General features: G+C 42.5%; 1 protein-coding gene across 1 annotated transcript in view; it reads left to right on the plus strand.

Annotated features, from left to right (window-relative positions):
- Positions 1-17,541, plus strand: part of LOC138558149 (pre-B-cell leukemia transcription factor 1-like) — a 597,254-nt gene that overhangs the window by 527,135 nt on the left and 52,578 nt on the right. Inside the window, exon 7 of the mRNA XM_069642665.1 lies at positions 3,938-4,009. Coding sequence (XP_069498766.1) covers positions 3,938-4,009 — 72 coding nt within the window. The remainder of the gene's footprint in view (positions 1-3,937; positions 4,010-17,541) is intronic.

Below are 17,541 nucleotides of genomic sequence, written 5' to 3' on the forward strand. Positions count from 1 at the left end.
TTCACTTTTGTATGTATACAATGTGGACTATATTTGGCAGGACAGCCTGCAATTTCATGACCATGAAATACATTGCAAAGGAAACAACCAGCTTACCACCCTTGCCTCTGGAGGTGAAGCCATCACTAATTCTCCCTGCATTTGTAGTTATCATGCTTTGACAGTGTTTCCTGCACATTCAATGTTGGGAAATAATTTAAACGTACTATTGCCTGCGAGTTCAGGAGAAGCTCTGACAGATGAGGTATTTGTTTAGCCAGTGGAAGTCAGCATAGTTTTGCTACATAGATCCGTAACTTTGAGTAGGATACAGGCACAATCATGTCCCACGTGTCTTGAAGATCTTTAATGACCCCAGACAATAGGGGGCGCATTTGAATATCAGGCTATTTTAGTCTCCAGGGTATTGTGGAAATGCAGCGTACGCTCTGTAGAGCTGTTGGATAAATTAAAAACGGGGCTATGGCCAGAAATGTGGCAGAATGAGGAAGCGGGCATGTTTAGGTGCAGAGTCCATTGTTTCAGCCCTCTGTATCCCACTCTCTTGCAAGTCACAGAGGGGAAATTCCTACATCATCCTTTTAGTTTCATGCAATCACACATCATTCCAAAGCAGGCCCCTCCTCACCCACAGCACTCCATACCAATGTGAATGAAAGGTTGAGAACCTGCTGTTTCACAAAGGCCTTATCCATTTTGGGGAGTGGCGTGTAGGGGGTGGCTTTCATGCAGCTGTTTCTTCTGTCTGCGAGAATGGGAAAGATGCAATTGACCGACTTGGAGAATTGTCCTCTTGCACTGTCTAAGTTGGGCAACCAATACCTCATGTGTAAAGAGCTTTCTGTGGTTGTCCACGAAGACACATTCTCTTTATGTTCTTCCAGAACAGCGAAGGTAACCCAACGTCATTTATTTGGGATCCAACCCAATCCCTGCAAATTTGAACCTCCTGGTTATTTAAGCTCATTCCTGCAATGGTTTTCTTCGTGCAATTGCAATGCAGGCTGTGCTGGACCATCACACGTAGGTCATTGTGTCCTATGCTAGCAAATGTTAAGCTATCTCACTATTCTTTTCACCATTTTTTGTAACAAATATTCATAAAACCTCTTTTAATCTGTTTCTCACTTGCCTCCCGTGTGTTGTAGGGTGACCTGGTGGCTCCATGTTCATGGTGACATTTTCTCCTATGTAAGATGTTCTCTCTTACCCTCTTCCTCCACCTGTAGTACTAACCTTCAGGATTTTCCCCAGTCAGTAAGCTCCGACAAGGCATCTTTGTGCGACATATGGATTTATTATTTAATTTTCCTTGGTCCATGTGGTCTGTTTGCTAGAGAAAATTCGAATTTCACACTGTAGTGTGGTCGACCAATTTTGGCTGATTCAACCAAATACGTATACGTACATACTCACCCCACACACCCGAGCTCTATGCCTTTTACCTTTTGTATTATTTTCTTGCCTTTGGGCAGGAAACAATGCGGGTAAAGGGACGCAAATATTCCGTCCATCAAATATTTTGTAATTCGTTAATCAACTTCATACTGGACAGACACATACAAATGACATACTTCTCTGAGTTTAATGTCTGGTTTTGATCAACACTAGACATTTTCCCTGATTGAAAAACGCTGACCTTTGTGAGCAAACAACCTAATTCTGTAAAATTAGGCTCTCTGAAAAATATGGGCAACATATTCTCAGATGGATAGAGCTTTGTGCACCGGATAGCAGATCAATTCACAGTCGAGTACCAGAAATAGGTTAATACAGACTCAGAAAAGCCAATGCGTTCAAAAGCGGGCTTGTGGTATAAAACTCTCCGTCAAGCTCCTCCATCCGCTTATGGATGTACATATTTCTTCAGATTCATCCAATGGTGCAATTTCTCTGAAATTGTAGGTGCACAGTGTCAACCTCGGGTACAAATGCATTTATGTCTGGTCCGGCCTGTATTAGTCCACCATTGTCTTAAAAATCTGTTGTGATCAGAGCTATTTATTGGGCCTCTATTGTCTAGTAATTGCCCAGTCTGTAATTCCATTTTCGCAGACAAATAAAGGCATCGGCTTCAATCCGCTTTAATGCTAGCCATTACCTAGGTACGTTATTAGAACTATTAAAATCTAACCGCTATTTGGCTGATTCACAAACCGGGTGATTGATAGTAAGTTTGGCCTACTATTGGCTTTGTCCCAGCAAGTGGTTTTGGAATTCTCATGGACGTTTCCAGGTTTAACTCTGACTTACCCCTGTAGATAGAAGAGAAAGTCAGGGCTATTGCCATTTACTTCTTAGTGAATCGAATGGTCTCTCTCCAGGAGTAGATCACAGTTACTCGTGCTAGCTTCTTTGAGGCGACCCCAATTTCTTACAGCTTGAATTCTAATTTTTCTAAGCTATGCTTAAAACGATATACAGAAGAATGTATCTATGTGCTACAGGTTTAATGCTTGCCACTGTTATTGGAAAGTTCATTGTTGAATCATCAGATATGTCAAATGCTATACCTTCGGACTGACGAATGAGCCTTGAAACATGCCACAGACAAATGCCATTCTAGGCATGTAAAGGTGGCGTGTACCATGAAGCCACATACACGACCAACATCTGCTTTAATATGGCTGACTGTTTTGTCATCGAGTAGCTATCACGTGAATCCACATTATCGTAGATGCTGCCATGGCGCTTGAGTAACATGTATCCTATTTCTGGTGGAACAATAAACTGCACAAGGTCTTTCATTCTTGAGTGGAAGGAACACCCTCCTTTGATCTAACAAAGAGGGAGTAAGATGATCTAGGATTCCTTTTTGGGGACTCGCTCTTTTGATCTGTGAGCAGAATGCCATGAATCCTTTTAGCGTTTTCTGCCCCTTGCAATACATTTCACTCACCTTTATTCTTTTTGCGTGTGGAATTCTCACTTGCCCAAAGGGCATATCCCTGGAAGAGGCCCCGCATCTCCGGGGCATTCTGTCGCAAATAGTCTTTGCACAGCCAAAGAGCCCTGGACTTTTTAGGGCCCCCTAAAGTGTCCTCTGGCGTACTTGGCTACTTCTTAGTGGATACCAGCCTGCAGCCCAGGGACCCAAGGTTACATTCCTGAGTCACTCCGGCCATTGGGAAACAATCATATACAATGCATTGTTGGTTCGTTTCCGAGAGGAACTGAGCCACACTTTGCATGTTCGTTACCTCATTTAGCTTTTTTTCCCTCAAATATCCATCGGAACTATTTTATTAAAAAGGCCTCTCTCGCTTCCAGAAGCAACAGCTCAACTTTATTCTTAGAAAAGTTACACGGATAGGCCTTGAGAAGTTAGCCAGCTTTTCGTTTCATTTTCCGTACATTGGCACCATAGTGGTGGATGAGTCTGGGTTTACATGGGGATTTCTTTTCTGGCTGCATATTTGCTCGAGTGCATAAACCTGTCATATGGTTGAGCCAGCCTAGTATCTCCTCTTTAAGAGATTATCTTCAGCTACAAAGACATCTTTGGAAAAAATGAGATGTTGCCCATATTCTCCACCTATTCATGGTTACTTTTCTTTTTCTTTTTTTTTTGGTCACATTTCCAAAGATGTTCAGCTGTTGATCCTATGTCACTGGGATTCATATGGTGCACTGCTGCCATTGGCATGGCCTCCAGTCGCCCGATGCTCATTTTCCAAAGTGAGATGACTGGACTGAAATCTGTGGCGCTGCATGGCAGGAGGGGCACTGTAAGAGACCTGGAGACAGGATGTGGCAATGCACAAGGAGCCATCATATGCACCCTGCACACCCCTGAAACTTGCAAAATGTTGATTTCTCTGTCTCTTTGTTATATACCCTGACTAGTGATGATCCCCTTATACAACCTCTCCCTCCTCCCACCCTTGCAAAACAAAGTGCCCTTGAAATTGTCGGCTTTACTGTCTGTCTCATCCAGGAAGCAAACAGCAGGACCTGGGGAACCCGCAGTCGCAAAGTAAATCGCAGTTCGTGACGCCGCAGAATATTGGTTAGTACGCATGCATTGGTTCTAGGGCAACTGAAAGGCCTCCTGTGAAGTGAGGTTGCGCTGTGTCTGCTTTTCATCTGTGTTTAGCGTAATTCCTTCTTTGAGTGAAGTCATGACCAAGTTCTTTGTTCGTCTTTTGTCATGAGTTAAGTTCCAGTTGGCAGACTTTCATATAGGCACTAAGAATGTATTAAGCCAGGACCCCTCAGCCTCTCCCATACTTATTTAACACCAAATTTCTCAGCCGATAGTCTTAGAACATATGGTTTTAGATGGAGGACTACATTACAACTATGGCTTTCATTCTAATAAAAATACAAATTAAATGTTCTCGAATACCAGTCCTGATGAAGGGCAGCCCGAGTTGACGTGTCTATTAGAAATGCTGTTGACGAGCTTTAAATAAGTTGACCTATAAAAACAACTGCTAGGTTCCCTGGCCTGCTCCGTACTCCTAGGCTCCTGCTTCCTCAATATATTAACTAGTGCTGTGGAACCTAACATCTGGATATAGAGTTAGGACTAAGGGGCTGATTTACAAAATTGTTTTCAATGGGACGTTCCCATGTTTAAACATTTTGGTAAATCAGGCCCTTAGTCTCACACTCCGTATATTAGGAAGGACATCGGTCTCACTCACACTCTCTTTCAATCTCTCTTTATCTCTCCCTATATCTCTCTGTCGCTGTCTGTTACTCTCTCTCGTTCATCCTCCCTCTCTCTATCTCTATCCCTCTCTCTGCCTTCTTTTTCTGGCTAACAATTTGGCAACTGAACGTGCATGTGGAAATCAAAACTCCAGTCCCTTGTGCAGTCTGTGATCAGGTCTCTAAAGATGAGTGGGTATTCAAGATTAGCACCTGACGCAGGGTCAGGGTATATCAAAGCATGTCACTTGCCGGTTATTGACAGGGGCACATAAATTGTCACACGAGAAGAATAACATTTTGTTGGTTTTGTGCATACTTATTTCTGCAAACAGGGCAACTGACCGATGAGCCGGACCAACGCATTCAACAAGGCTTGACCAACTTGTTTGCGCAAAGTGTCATTTATGAACAGGTTGATCAACACTTGGATGATGACACAATTGCTACTCGCAACTGGCATAACAATACCACATGTTAATAAGTTGTCTATGATTTGCCAAAAGCTTATGTGTCTGTTCAGACATGTATTGTAATGACACTCTGGGCTTACACTACACAACTTGTTGATATTCTCATGTGGAAATCACAATTATTTGGGAAAGAGAACAATACAAACTGAAATGACAGATGTAGGCATCTCGTACGCCTACGATCACATAAATGACTATGGATTTTTATCAATTGGACTTGTATATTTATCCAAGATTGCATAACCAAATCAACTTTTCCTGCATTATGCTTGGTCTTTATGATAACCAAAACACCCAAACATTTCAACATAACGTGTCCAATAGCAAATGCAGTCACATTGTCACGCGCTTCGCCAAACAGCGAGCTGGTGGCCGATCTCTTTCCTCAGCTGGGTCCCTCCTTTGTAACAGCCTCACTCTTCCTCTTTGTCTTTGTCTTGAGCCGAATCTCCTCAAATTCCAGAAGCTCCTCAAGACTTTCCTTTTCACCTCCTTCTTCCCCTTCTCCCTCCTTTTCTAAACCCCACAGTCACTGAGATTGGTGACCAGGGCCAGTATGTGTCCTTCTGGGTCCTGGCCTCCCACCTCACAATCGCCTTCAGCCTCCGCCCACTCCCAGCACTTTCCTTGGTGCGCCCACTGGCCTGTGCTATTTCACAGGCCTGCACTTATGTATTGGCAGTTGACCACTCAAGTGATCTCTGCCATGTACTTAACATTTGCATGCAACTTACTCCCTAGCACTTCCCTCTGTGGTACTCCTAGCACTTACCAGCCCTCCCTTAGCCCTTCTCTCTCTCTGCACTTGCACGTTCTGAATGCTCACAAGGCCTAATAGGTCAGCCTCTATCTTTCATTGTTATATTTGCCTTTCATTCCATTGTTCCCTCCCCGCTGCCCCGTGGGAGCTTTAAAATACAATTTATTTGATGTATAATTGCCTTACAAATGCAGAATACATCAATAAAATGTATCTGCAATAAAACCATTATAATTGTTGTTCTCCTACACGTAATTTCAATATTTACTTCTTGCATGTTGAAATTTGCGCACACATTTATAAATTCACACTACGAAACTTTGTTTATTGAACTAGCACAAATGTAATGGATGTCTAAAAATTATAATGCACTGCATTGATTAGCTTCTGTGGTTAAGAGTATTAATGATATGGTATTGCAAACTTATTGTATCGCGCCTGGCATAACCTTGGGGCTACTGGTAAACGGTATATTTAAACCAAGCATAAAATGTGTGCACAGGCAGTGGCAGAAAACTGACTACACTTGAGCCACACACACGCTTGCGTTTACAGAACATTTCACACGAAAGGTAGTCAGAATTTGTCTGGCACATCCTTTGCTGCTTACCCTCTTCGTCTTTGTCCGCAATGTGACCCTGACACAGTCTAATCTTGGCTTCGCCACTAGATTTAGTGCTCCAGAATGAAAACTCTGGACTTTGTTCTGTTGGAGAAATTAAACACACTCACGAGCATTGAAAGCTGATACAATTCAAGAGTCTACTTGAGTACATATTGAGCTTATCACACATCTACAAAAGACTTTTTGTAGTACCTATGTCTCTCTCTCTCCCCTCATGTAAATGTCCCTTTCCCTTCAGACACCTCAGAAGTTAACCAACTCATTTCTGCAAACCTGATGTATTATCTGCCTAGCATGCCCTTTAAGGATTTGGTATCTCCTTCTCTTCCTCCTTCTTACCTTTTCTCACATCCCCTCCCTGCTTTCTCCTATACACACCCAGCTCTTATTGCCCGCACATCAGATTGGCCATCCAAGATGATCCAGTCTTTGAAAGGTTTAATGTTTTATACATGTTCTCTTGCCTAATAGCCTCCATGCTTCAAGGGCATTCTCAAGGACATCTTGAGTCCATCACAGAGTGATGCACTGACTATCTGTAGTATAATTGGACTAGATTATGTGCCAGAAACTGTCATCACAGAAAATGCTTAGCTTTACAGGTTGGTTTTATCCCCCTCTTGATCTGATCCATTAGCAATGACTGCATGTTTCCCCACTACAACCATATCCCCTCTCCCTAAACCCACATTTTTATTTAAATGTCTCTGACCATTGGTATCCTGCTACTTCATTTCCTTTTCATTCACCGTTGCTCCTCATTTCGACCATAGACCACGGTCAGGTTCACCCTGTCCGCGAGCAAAATACTCCATCTTTTCTGACCAGCTTTGGTGCCGTAAGACCACTAAGGTGGTAAAGGGTGCAATATAAGTAAAGGGTGCAATATAAATGGTTTTTAACATACCATAACGGTTGAGTGGTCTCCAGTGCTCGGGTGTATCGGAAAGAAATTGGGGGGTGAGGTAGGCTAGGTTAGTAGGGACAGAGGAAAAATGCATGATATATTTTCTGTTGTCTTGATGTGTTCAAACCAGAAGTCCCTGAGCTACTGAATGCTGGTCTGTTTCTAGATGTTCGGTGGCGAGAGTGTACAGAGGAGAGACCTGTATGCCTGTGGTGCTAGGATGCATTAGCTGGGACTGTAATCTATACGTTGTCCATAGAGGCGTAGCGTAATATTGTTTGATGCCTGTTCTATTATGGGGCACTTTGCAAGGAACAATGTTGTTAGATTGCATTCATTTCGGTGGTGCATGCACACAGAACAATGAAGGAGACACTTCTGCTGGCTGGTTGCTCCCATCAAGTGTCAGCACATGGTGTTTCTTGTCAGGTATCCTATGCAGGATAGCTTTCCTGCATGAGCAATCAAGGGCAAGACTACCTTCAATTCAACCACCTGCGGTCGAATTAGCAAAGCCAGAGGGTGCAACTGGTGGAGCCCCTGCTTTGTGCCAGGTGTGGCCCGTTCTTTGAATCAGGAGCACCCTATGGTTTGTGTCCCAGACGCATATTCTCTGTGCACAGGCTTTGGTGATTGCAACAAGCATGTTCATGGGCCATAATCGTGCCCCATGCAACTGAGTCGTGGGGGTCTGAATTCAGTATTACGAAGGGAGAGATAGAGGCCATTTTGCATTATCAACATGCACCATTTGCCCATGGGGCACATACTTGCTAATGATCCCGTTTGGTTCACTGACTGGATATATTATTGAATTGACCACGTTCTTGCGCTGTCGGTCAGCATTGGATTTGACTTGCGGAATGGCTGGCAGTGTTCGGCTGACTCTAATTGGATTCTCCCCTGAGCATCTCCAGTCCCACAAGGCTCCAGGCTGATTTTGCAACTGGGTTTAATGAGAATTCTTTTCAGGCTCGTCTAAGGCCTCAGTTTTGGAAATGTCTTGCTTTGTTCTTCTTGCATAGCCAGGCCTTTATCCCATTGCAGCTGAGGTGTTACCTGGGCAGTCGCAGGGCTTTCCTGTCCTTGGCAAAATATTAGTATTACATTTTTTAATATTTTAAAATGGTGTTGTGATTAGACACATTTGCGATTTCTTAAATATTGGTTCTAGCCAGTTCACTTTATTTTTTTCCACAGGTGGTAGTATAGGCATAGTTTATCCCCAGTTCCACCTACTGAGTCCTAATTTTATATATTTATTGGTAACCCACATTTTCTGCATGACACTAAATAGCTTTAGTAAAACACATACGAGTTACACATATTCTGTTTGGTGAAGTGATGTCTCGGGGCCATCTGGGTATTTCTTGTTGTCAACTGCAAAGGTTGTAACGTGTGCATTTTTTAGATAAAAATCTTACTCTGAAATGTGTACAATACATTTCAAGAATTGGATGGTTTGCTAAAGAAAGGACAGAAAGGACAGGGGGGGTTGTCCTCTTGTTCCCTGCAGCCAAGTGGGATGCCTGCATCATTTCATTGTGGTATTGCCTTTCATTGATACCACAAACTACATGGAAAATGCCAGCCAAGCTTGTGACCTGAGGCCTTTCAGAAGAAATCTATACATGAATCATTACGTCACTGGTGGAAAGGTGCCCACCTTAGTCCCTGTTCACCGGGTACATTCATTGGACAGTTTGAAAATGTGCCTATATTGCCCCAATTTCTGCATGAAATACTCTGGCACACTTTGGTTCTGAGGCAGGTTGTGCCCCTTTTTTAATGTAGTCATTTTGGCAGTTTGGTCCAGCCCACTGGCAAACCTACAGTTCCTCACCTGTCTCCTCTCTTGTTTCTCCCCATGCCCATACTTCTAACCTCTACAGTAGGTTGGGAGGTGACCCCAGGAGTCTCTCTTGAAGATCTGTGGTCATCTTGCTAGGACATTTTATATTTATTCTGGTATGCCTTTTCTTTCTCCACTCATCCATAGCTGCAAATCTCTGATGCGCGCATTTCAATCCCTCTACCACATTCTTTTTTCGTCTGTGCGAAAACAAACTGAGTGTGAGTCAATCACTTAATATCCTCGTTGGGGCAACACCTATTCACCCCACCATTACTGCCACATGCTCAGACCTCATATCAGACCCAATGCATCACATGACCGCCCAAGCAGAGAAAAAAACATCTTCTGGATTTTACTGAATTTGTTTCATATATTTAGATGTCAAATTCAAATAAACTCTATTGCCATGACAAATGACAGCTGTATTACCAAAGTCAATGCAGGGTATATCACCAATGGACAGATCATAAGGATTTGTATCAGTACTTTTCAGTTTTTAGTGCAAAGTATACACTTTAACGTCAGCCATCTTGCACCTTGAAGTTATTTGGGGCTAATTTACAAAAACACTTTTGAATGGGAAAACCCCATTGAAAAAAGCTTTGTAAATCAGGCCTTCGGGCTATTAGCTCCTATAAAATAACTAAATAATGACTTGTACATAAAATGTAACCAAATATCCAGTTGACTCTATTTATTAGATGGGCACAAGGGATCATTAGTTCTCTTGTATTTTATGAATTAAGCGTGCTCTATAGAGTCCTACCGTTTGCCGTCTTCCTTCCGCCCCTTGATTTAGCTGTAGTAAGTATGCAGATGTGCATAGACAGGACTGGCACTGGCCAGAAGAGTTTTCCCTGGAAAATAATTAACAAACGGAGTGATTCGAATTTCAATCCCTGGTAAATGAGATGATTTTAATAGGCAGTGGCCATTTTTGCTGTGACTCTGAAAAGCAGACGCAATATCTTGAAATTTGCAGAGCATGACGGATGCCATGTTTTCAGTCGTGTGAATGCCCAACAGATAGCTCCTTGTCGATATTTTTCTGGGAAGTAAATCCCTGATCCATTTGGTCATGTATGGAGATGGTCTAGAATCGAGTTGTATTTATAATTGCCGAAACTATCGCCTTAAGTCTCCTGCGTTCCCCCGGCTCGGGGGAGTTTGTGAGACTTGAAACAAAAGCACCAGCAATCATAAATACAACAATGTTGTATTTATAATTGCTGGTACATTCTTTCTAAGTCTCCCGGATTCCCCTGAGCTGGGGGAGCCTGGGAAACTTAAAGCGAAAGTCCAGGCAATTATAAATACAACCCATGGCTTTCATTTCAAGTCTCCCGAGCACCCCCGAGCCGGAGGAGCCCGGGATCATACAACACATTCACAAAGATTTCCCAGATTCCTCACTCCCGAACCCGCGCAGAACCTTTTTGTGGACAAATAGCATCACATCATGGGCCCTTCCCCAAAAAACCTATGCCCCTTTTTGCATGGGTGCTTGGAGTGGTAGTATAGATTCACCTATAAATGTTAGTTTGACTGCCGACACTAACTAACGATCCAAGTCCATGTTCCAAGCAAGTCCCTATGCCTAACCTCGGACCACACCCCTAACTCCATTTCTCCCAACCCTCATCTCCTTACATCTGTTTCGCAGGTTTTTCAATTGATATGTTCGCAGTACCCCATGGCTATCTGCTTTCTTTTCTACATTGCCCTTTCACCTGGCCTGCTCCATACTCAAGAGGGGAATTATTAGATTTTTAAACATTTGCACAATTTACTGGAGCAGCATGGGGTATATTGGAAAGCACCGTTTAAAAAAGTGTTTATCGACACAGTTGCTAGTGCTCCAAGTGATTTGGAGATCCATAGGCGTGACATTTTCATCTTGAGGCCATGTGGCTTTTTTCATAAATTCCATGATATTACCATAACATAACAATGCTATATATAGGGATCTTTCTGTTCTTGATCACAGAACAAAATGTCCTATTGTGAAAATCCCAAAAATCCCAACTACACCCTGTATGTATCCATGTGTGTGATTTATAAAGCACTACTCTATCTATCAAGCAATGGAGCACTGTCCAAAAAGGAGCAAAAGGCAGAGAGAATGATAGGGAGAACAAGGAGAAGGGTGTAGATCGTGCCCTTCAGACGACTATATCATGCCTTTTACAGTCTGAATGATATGTGGGACTGCAGTATGAATATGGTGTAACTATAAAAATGTGGTATTTTAAATAAATACTATTATTGAAATACCACTTAAATGTGTGTTGGGATTGCATGGTATATTTATGGCATGTGGTACATAGAAAGTACTGTATGGAATAAATGAAGACTGTAAACCCCTTAAAATATCTACTGCTGTCGTAAATATCTGATACAATCCCCACTAATATGGGGGGTGAAGGCCAGGTAGGTTGTCATGGTTTCTTTTCAATGGGCTGCCTTTTTGCATCCCTGAAAATAATGCAAATTAGGAAGTGGAAACAGGGGAAGGGTGGCACTGAAAGAAAAAAAGAAAAAGAGGGTGGAGATTAATAAGAAGAGGGATGATAATAGAGGTGTCCACTGTGAAAGAGTAAAATACTACAGGTGACCCTTGAGAAAACAAACAGAAGAAAAAGTGAGCAGAAGGGGTGGGGTAAGAGACAGTGGGACATCTGTGGCTGCTTCTATAGCCCAAAAGATCAACACAGTGAGGGAGAAAATACACATGAAAAGGGGTGAAGGTATCTAAGGAGGGGAAGAAGTTTCGAAAAGGCGATGAAGCCTTGCTGGTGGAGCCAGATGAAGATTTGCAAGTGGAGCACAATTGGAGACAGAGCCACGAAGGTGCCACAGAATGAGGAGAAATAGGCAAAGATCAACCGTGAGAAAGTGTGCAGCCGAATGAGGACCGGCCCGACCCACTAATATTTAGTGAGTTATTTAAGTTTAGTTTGTCCAAATGGCTTCCTTTCTTGCCTTTTTTAATCTTTTTTTATTCACAGCCTTTTGATGTCATACGAGATGAAGTCCCAGAAACCCTAAAATGATGGTGGCCCAGAAATGATGGTTCATTCAAGTAGCTCTTCATCTTTCAAATCCATTAACTCAAAAGTCAACAGCTCTGTAAAAAAGCTGTAATTTTGTTGTTTCCAACAACATGAAGAAATCTTAAGAGAAACAACAATTTGAAAAAAAATGTAAAATAAAATTGGATTTCAGAGAAGATTAATTCGGCCTGTAGACTCTGAATGTCTAATGCATGAATATTCATATTTCTTTTTAAGCAAACTGACCTTCTCGAATATGGACATTAGCCTTAGCCTCTCAAGCCTGCCAGCATGCCACAAACAGACCAGATGTGATACTAATACTGCAAATGTGATTGCTCAGAAGAATTACAAACATGTATGTGCCTTATAGATGTAGTGAGACTCATTTTAGTGTAAAGGTTAATGCAATGGCTCTTCCAGTGATGTCTTTAGGTGTTCCAATGGCAGGTGATCTCCCTTCAACTATGCCTGTTATTTGGTTACATGGCACAAGCATGTCTTGTTTCCCACTTTTGACACTTGTCACATCCAAGACAGACATGGGCATGACCCATACAGGATGATTGCTTAAGGTCTAGTTGAATGTGATTACTCTCCCAAAGATAGCATGATCCACAAGACTCTCAGAATTTCCTCCAAACATGCGGTAGTGGAGCCAGTCATAACCAGTACTTAATGACTGAAAACTCACCAGTAGGACCTCTTTACATGTCTTTACTACAGCTAAAAGCAACAATATACAAGATATGAAGCAGGTGAGCAGGGAGGGCTGTAATTTTGGGAAACAAAACCTGGTGTTTGGACATTTGACATTTGACACAGGAACTGAATGAAAGTGTGTTGGAGACCCAGTGTTTTGGTGAAAACAATACTCAATATTGGAACTGTATGAATTGTACATGCATAAAGAGAGAGCCTGGCAAGAGAGTATATCAGGTGTCTGATGAGTCTCAGACTTGCACCCAAATTGTAGAAAGGAATTACATGAGAGAGCCTGGCAGGAGAGTATACCAGGTGTCTTGCGAGTCTGGTACTCGCACTCATATTTTGTTACTTTGAAAAGAGAATCCCAAGGAAGAGTCATGCCCTTGGTGTTTTTAATATAATGTTTGTGGAAAAGACTTTGGGAAGGGAGTTATTTCCCCTGAAGTGGATTGTAACACCAAGAGGAGAGAAGGGCATCATTTTGGGCCTTAAAGAACTTGCTTATTCATTGGAACTTTTGCTGGAGAGAAACATGTGGAGGGGAGCCATACCCAGGAACTGTGAACATTACCTATTTGGAACTTGTGTTGGATTATATCTTTTTGTTGAACTTGAACATGTGTGCACTTTCCAAGCCAAAGACAATACCCTTAGCACCTTAGAGTTAGTTTTAGAATGCAAGGGCCAGGATAGGATTTCAGACATGGGACATTTTTGCGTTGGACATCTTGACACAGAACATATCCTTACTTTTTGTGTTTGAATTTGGGAAATACCTCCTAGATTAGGGACAGTAAGGCATTCTCCAACTCCCTTTGTTTAATAAAAGTCTTTAACCAATACCATGAGTCCTATGTGTCCACGTCGCATTGCTGGTTCCTCACAAACAGCACTCTTAGATTTAGAAGCCAGGAAATCAAAATTATGGTGAAGAGGCATAGCAATAGTATTTAAAAGGATGTGTCATTCGTAAAAGATAATCACTCAGCAGACGCACTGGAGACTAAGCCCTGGAAACAATAGATGTATTTCAAAAGACCTTGTGTATATTAGGGACTGCAGCAAAAAGGGAAACGCAATTTGTAGTTTGGCCATAATGGTTGGGGTCATACGTGTGAAATTAATAATAACTATAATAATAATTTTGAAAAAATTGTTATCACCTTTACAGCAGTTATATCAGTGTCATGTGTTACTATTCCATAATGCAAATGTATTGCCTTCAGTAGCTTGTAACCTGCAGGTTGAACACAGATATCACTTGTGATTGCTGTACTCACTGAGCTATTTCTCCGGCCTATTGGGTGTGTTCCCGATCCTGGTGCTTTGTTAGTCTTTTTTGGTTTGGGCTATTAGGTGTCGCTTGCAACACCTATAAAGCCCAAACTATTGCATTCAAGTACTGATTGAAATACACATAGGGAGAAATGGCATCTAACGAGGGACTCAGAGGAATGACATTTGAGGAGTGACACACAGTGTATAGGTTTTGTTTGGTTATAAACCCACCCATTAATTGCCCATAGCCATGCTAATCCTTGTGACCATTCCAACCCATTCCTGCCTCTTACTGCCCAAAACTCCTACTTATGGGAACTCTTTGAGCTAAAATGTTGCTTTATTTAATGCTTTCGAGTCCGTTCAAGGTGCTGACATAAGTCGCAGGCTGCCTTGTTTAATATTACCATGTTACAAAGAATGTGCAATAAAGTTGCGAGATACAACGAACAATCCTTCGGCTTATTTCTTGGACATTTAGTTTTGCTTTGAGTAGTGACTGTGGCGATTCACAAAGTGTTGTCACTTCGCCACAGGGGGAAGACCTTAACCATGAGGCTAAGGAGGTGCGGTCGCTACCCAATAGTCCCCCTTAGGGGTGGTTTAATGCAGGAGGACCTCATGGGGAAGCACTCCCCCTCTAGGGACAAGGACATTCACCTAGGGTACAGCCCATTGAATGTTGTCACTCCCCAACATTCCCTAGGCCTCCCCACTGTTAAGAACCATTGTATTGAAAAAAAACCAATGTATTGTTGTTACACGGAACAAAACTAAAGTCCAAAGTACTAGGGAGAAGAAGAGCACAGGAGATTGGAGGTCATTGACAGTGCTGGTACGAGTACAAAGTGCCCCTGGGGAGGCATGAGGATTAAGTTATCAACAGAAACAAAGGACTTTTACAATCTGACAAGGAGGGATTGGCAACATAGTATAAATATAGATGATGGACTAATAAACCAGTGAAACCCAGCTAGGAGATGCAACAGGTACGGAAACCAGTGCGATTTTCAAATGCTGTGGGCAGACCAGAGTCAGAGAAGAATGGAGGACGCTGTTGAATCATAGAAGGAGTTCTCATGGGTCCAGCTGACGTGGACCCGAATGCTACGCAGGAGAGAAGTGCAGAGCAGCATACCAGAGTGTAGAGTCGCTGCGGTGCTGTGGACACTGGGGAGAGAGAGGGGCGTCCTCATTGCAGTGGCAACAATAAGCCCACTTACCACCAGAGACAGGTCGGAGACCCTAACTATTGGAAACAAAGCATCCAAGGAGAACTTCCTCACTGCTATGGCAGTAATATGCTCATTGACCAGCAGAGACAGTTCTGGGACCTCAACAAAAGGGAACTGAGCAAACAAGGAGAACATACTCATTGCAGTGGCAGCACTAAGCCCAGAGATCCATAAAGAAGGATTTGGGACTTTGCTAACACCAAAACAAAATGACAAAGTGTACATCACTTTCTAAACACCAAGAGAAGGATTTAATTCTCCTGAAGAAGGAGCTAAATCTCTTGGGACATACTCTAAAGATGGTAGGGGAAGGGAGTAATTCCCCTGAGCCTTATTGTAAACTGTGCCAAGTAATACCAGGTGAAGGAAGTCATTCTCCTGGTGCCAAACTGGACGTTGTGCTAACGACACCAGGGGAGGGAAGTCAGTCCCCCTGGCCTTGTTATGAACTGTGCCAAATAAAAACCAGGAAATTGAGTCATCCTTCTGGTCTCGAACTGGGAATTGTGCTAGAGATCCAAGGGGAAGGGAGTCATTCCCCCTGGTTTTATCAAACTGCATAGATCTACACCAGCAAAGGGGAGTCATTCTCCTGGATGTCCAATTGTATAAAGACTGTGTGAAACCCAGAAGCCAGGGGAAGGAAATAATTCCCCCTGGCATTATTGTTTCAGTAGAACATTCTTTCAAATAATATACTAATATCAGGAGAAGGGAGACATTCTCCTGGAGAAGGCCATTTCTTTTAGATTATCCTTCACTTGTAGTGTGAGGGATACACATAGGTTGTGACACAGGGCAGTGGAGCTTTGATTTGACAGACCCTTAAGCATTAAGTTTGAGGCAGGGAAACCCCTCTTAGAAGTAAGTGATACTGAGGGCCTTTTATGCACAAATAAAAGTTTATAACCACCACCATGCCACGTTTGTGTCAGTTTTCTTCTTCAACACCCTTGCAGCACTTCTGTTAATAGTTACTTAAAATATTATATATATATTTGTACAAAAGCCATTATAGAATTCGTTGGTATCCAGATCTGTATATTAATATAAACAACTCGTGGCAAAAAGGAGTTTTCATTACAAATTGTTTTCCTGTCATTTCTGGTCAATTAAAATATTGGTTTATATTTCAAGACGGCCGCTCTCTTCGTAGTGTTTATTATGGTTCATCACTGCACGTACAGCATAAGTCTCTGCTCAGCGGAAGTGATGGTGTGAGTTCTTAGGAGCTAGGCGTCTAGTGTGACCAATGTGATTGCTGCTTTTCGATCATGGCTGACCGGCTCACCCAGTTACAAGAGCCGGTGAACTTGGTGAGTGCTTGTCTGGAGTTTGCGCAGCTCAAAGGGGAATCAGGTTAATTGTGGTATTAGCATTTCTGGGTGCTCCCTGTCAGTATCTGGTACACAGGAGTCTGTCATAGGACGGTTGGAACAGGATAACCCTGACTCCCAGAGCTGTGTGTTTGGTGGGCCTGTCAATAACAGTGTGAAAACTAATGTATACCTATTTGCTCAACCCTACACAAAAGCCCAAACTATTGGCATTGCCAATGCTTGTTCTCCCTTATACCTGTGTAGGAGAAATGTATATTGTGCATGCGCCTCCAAAGCGTATGAGTGGGAAACTTGGTATGGCGGATCTTTCTCATCTCATCCATATAGCTCAGATAAATCACATGATAGCAGAGGGAAAGCATGTGATTTGCCTGATCATAAATGGTATCAAATTTACCATCGTTTATATCTCCTGGTTCATAAACTTCTCAAAATGCATGAATCACGCTTGCGCTTCAAGTCACAGCCCTTGCGTTGGTTGGCAGCTGCACACCCATCAGTCTTACTTTAAGTGAAGCAGAGGTAACCTTGAAGTACGTTGTACATTTGAATTTTAAAGTGTTTTGGGGCATTAAGCCAGTCGAATCACTCAATTAGCTGAATGTTTCAAAAATTCTGAATAATAATATGATAGTCATTTGCATTTATATA

The sequence above is a fragment of the Ambystoma mexicanum genome, chromosome 1q (genome assembly GCF_040938575.1).
Source record: "Ambystoma mexicanum isolate Mex_15411 chromosome 1q, UKY_AmexF1_1, whole genome shotgun sequence".
In the NCBI taxonomy this organism is placed as follows: domain Eukaryota; kingdom Metazoa; phylum Chordata; class Amphibia; order Caudata; family Ambystomatidae; genus Ambystoma; species Ambystoma mexicanum.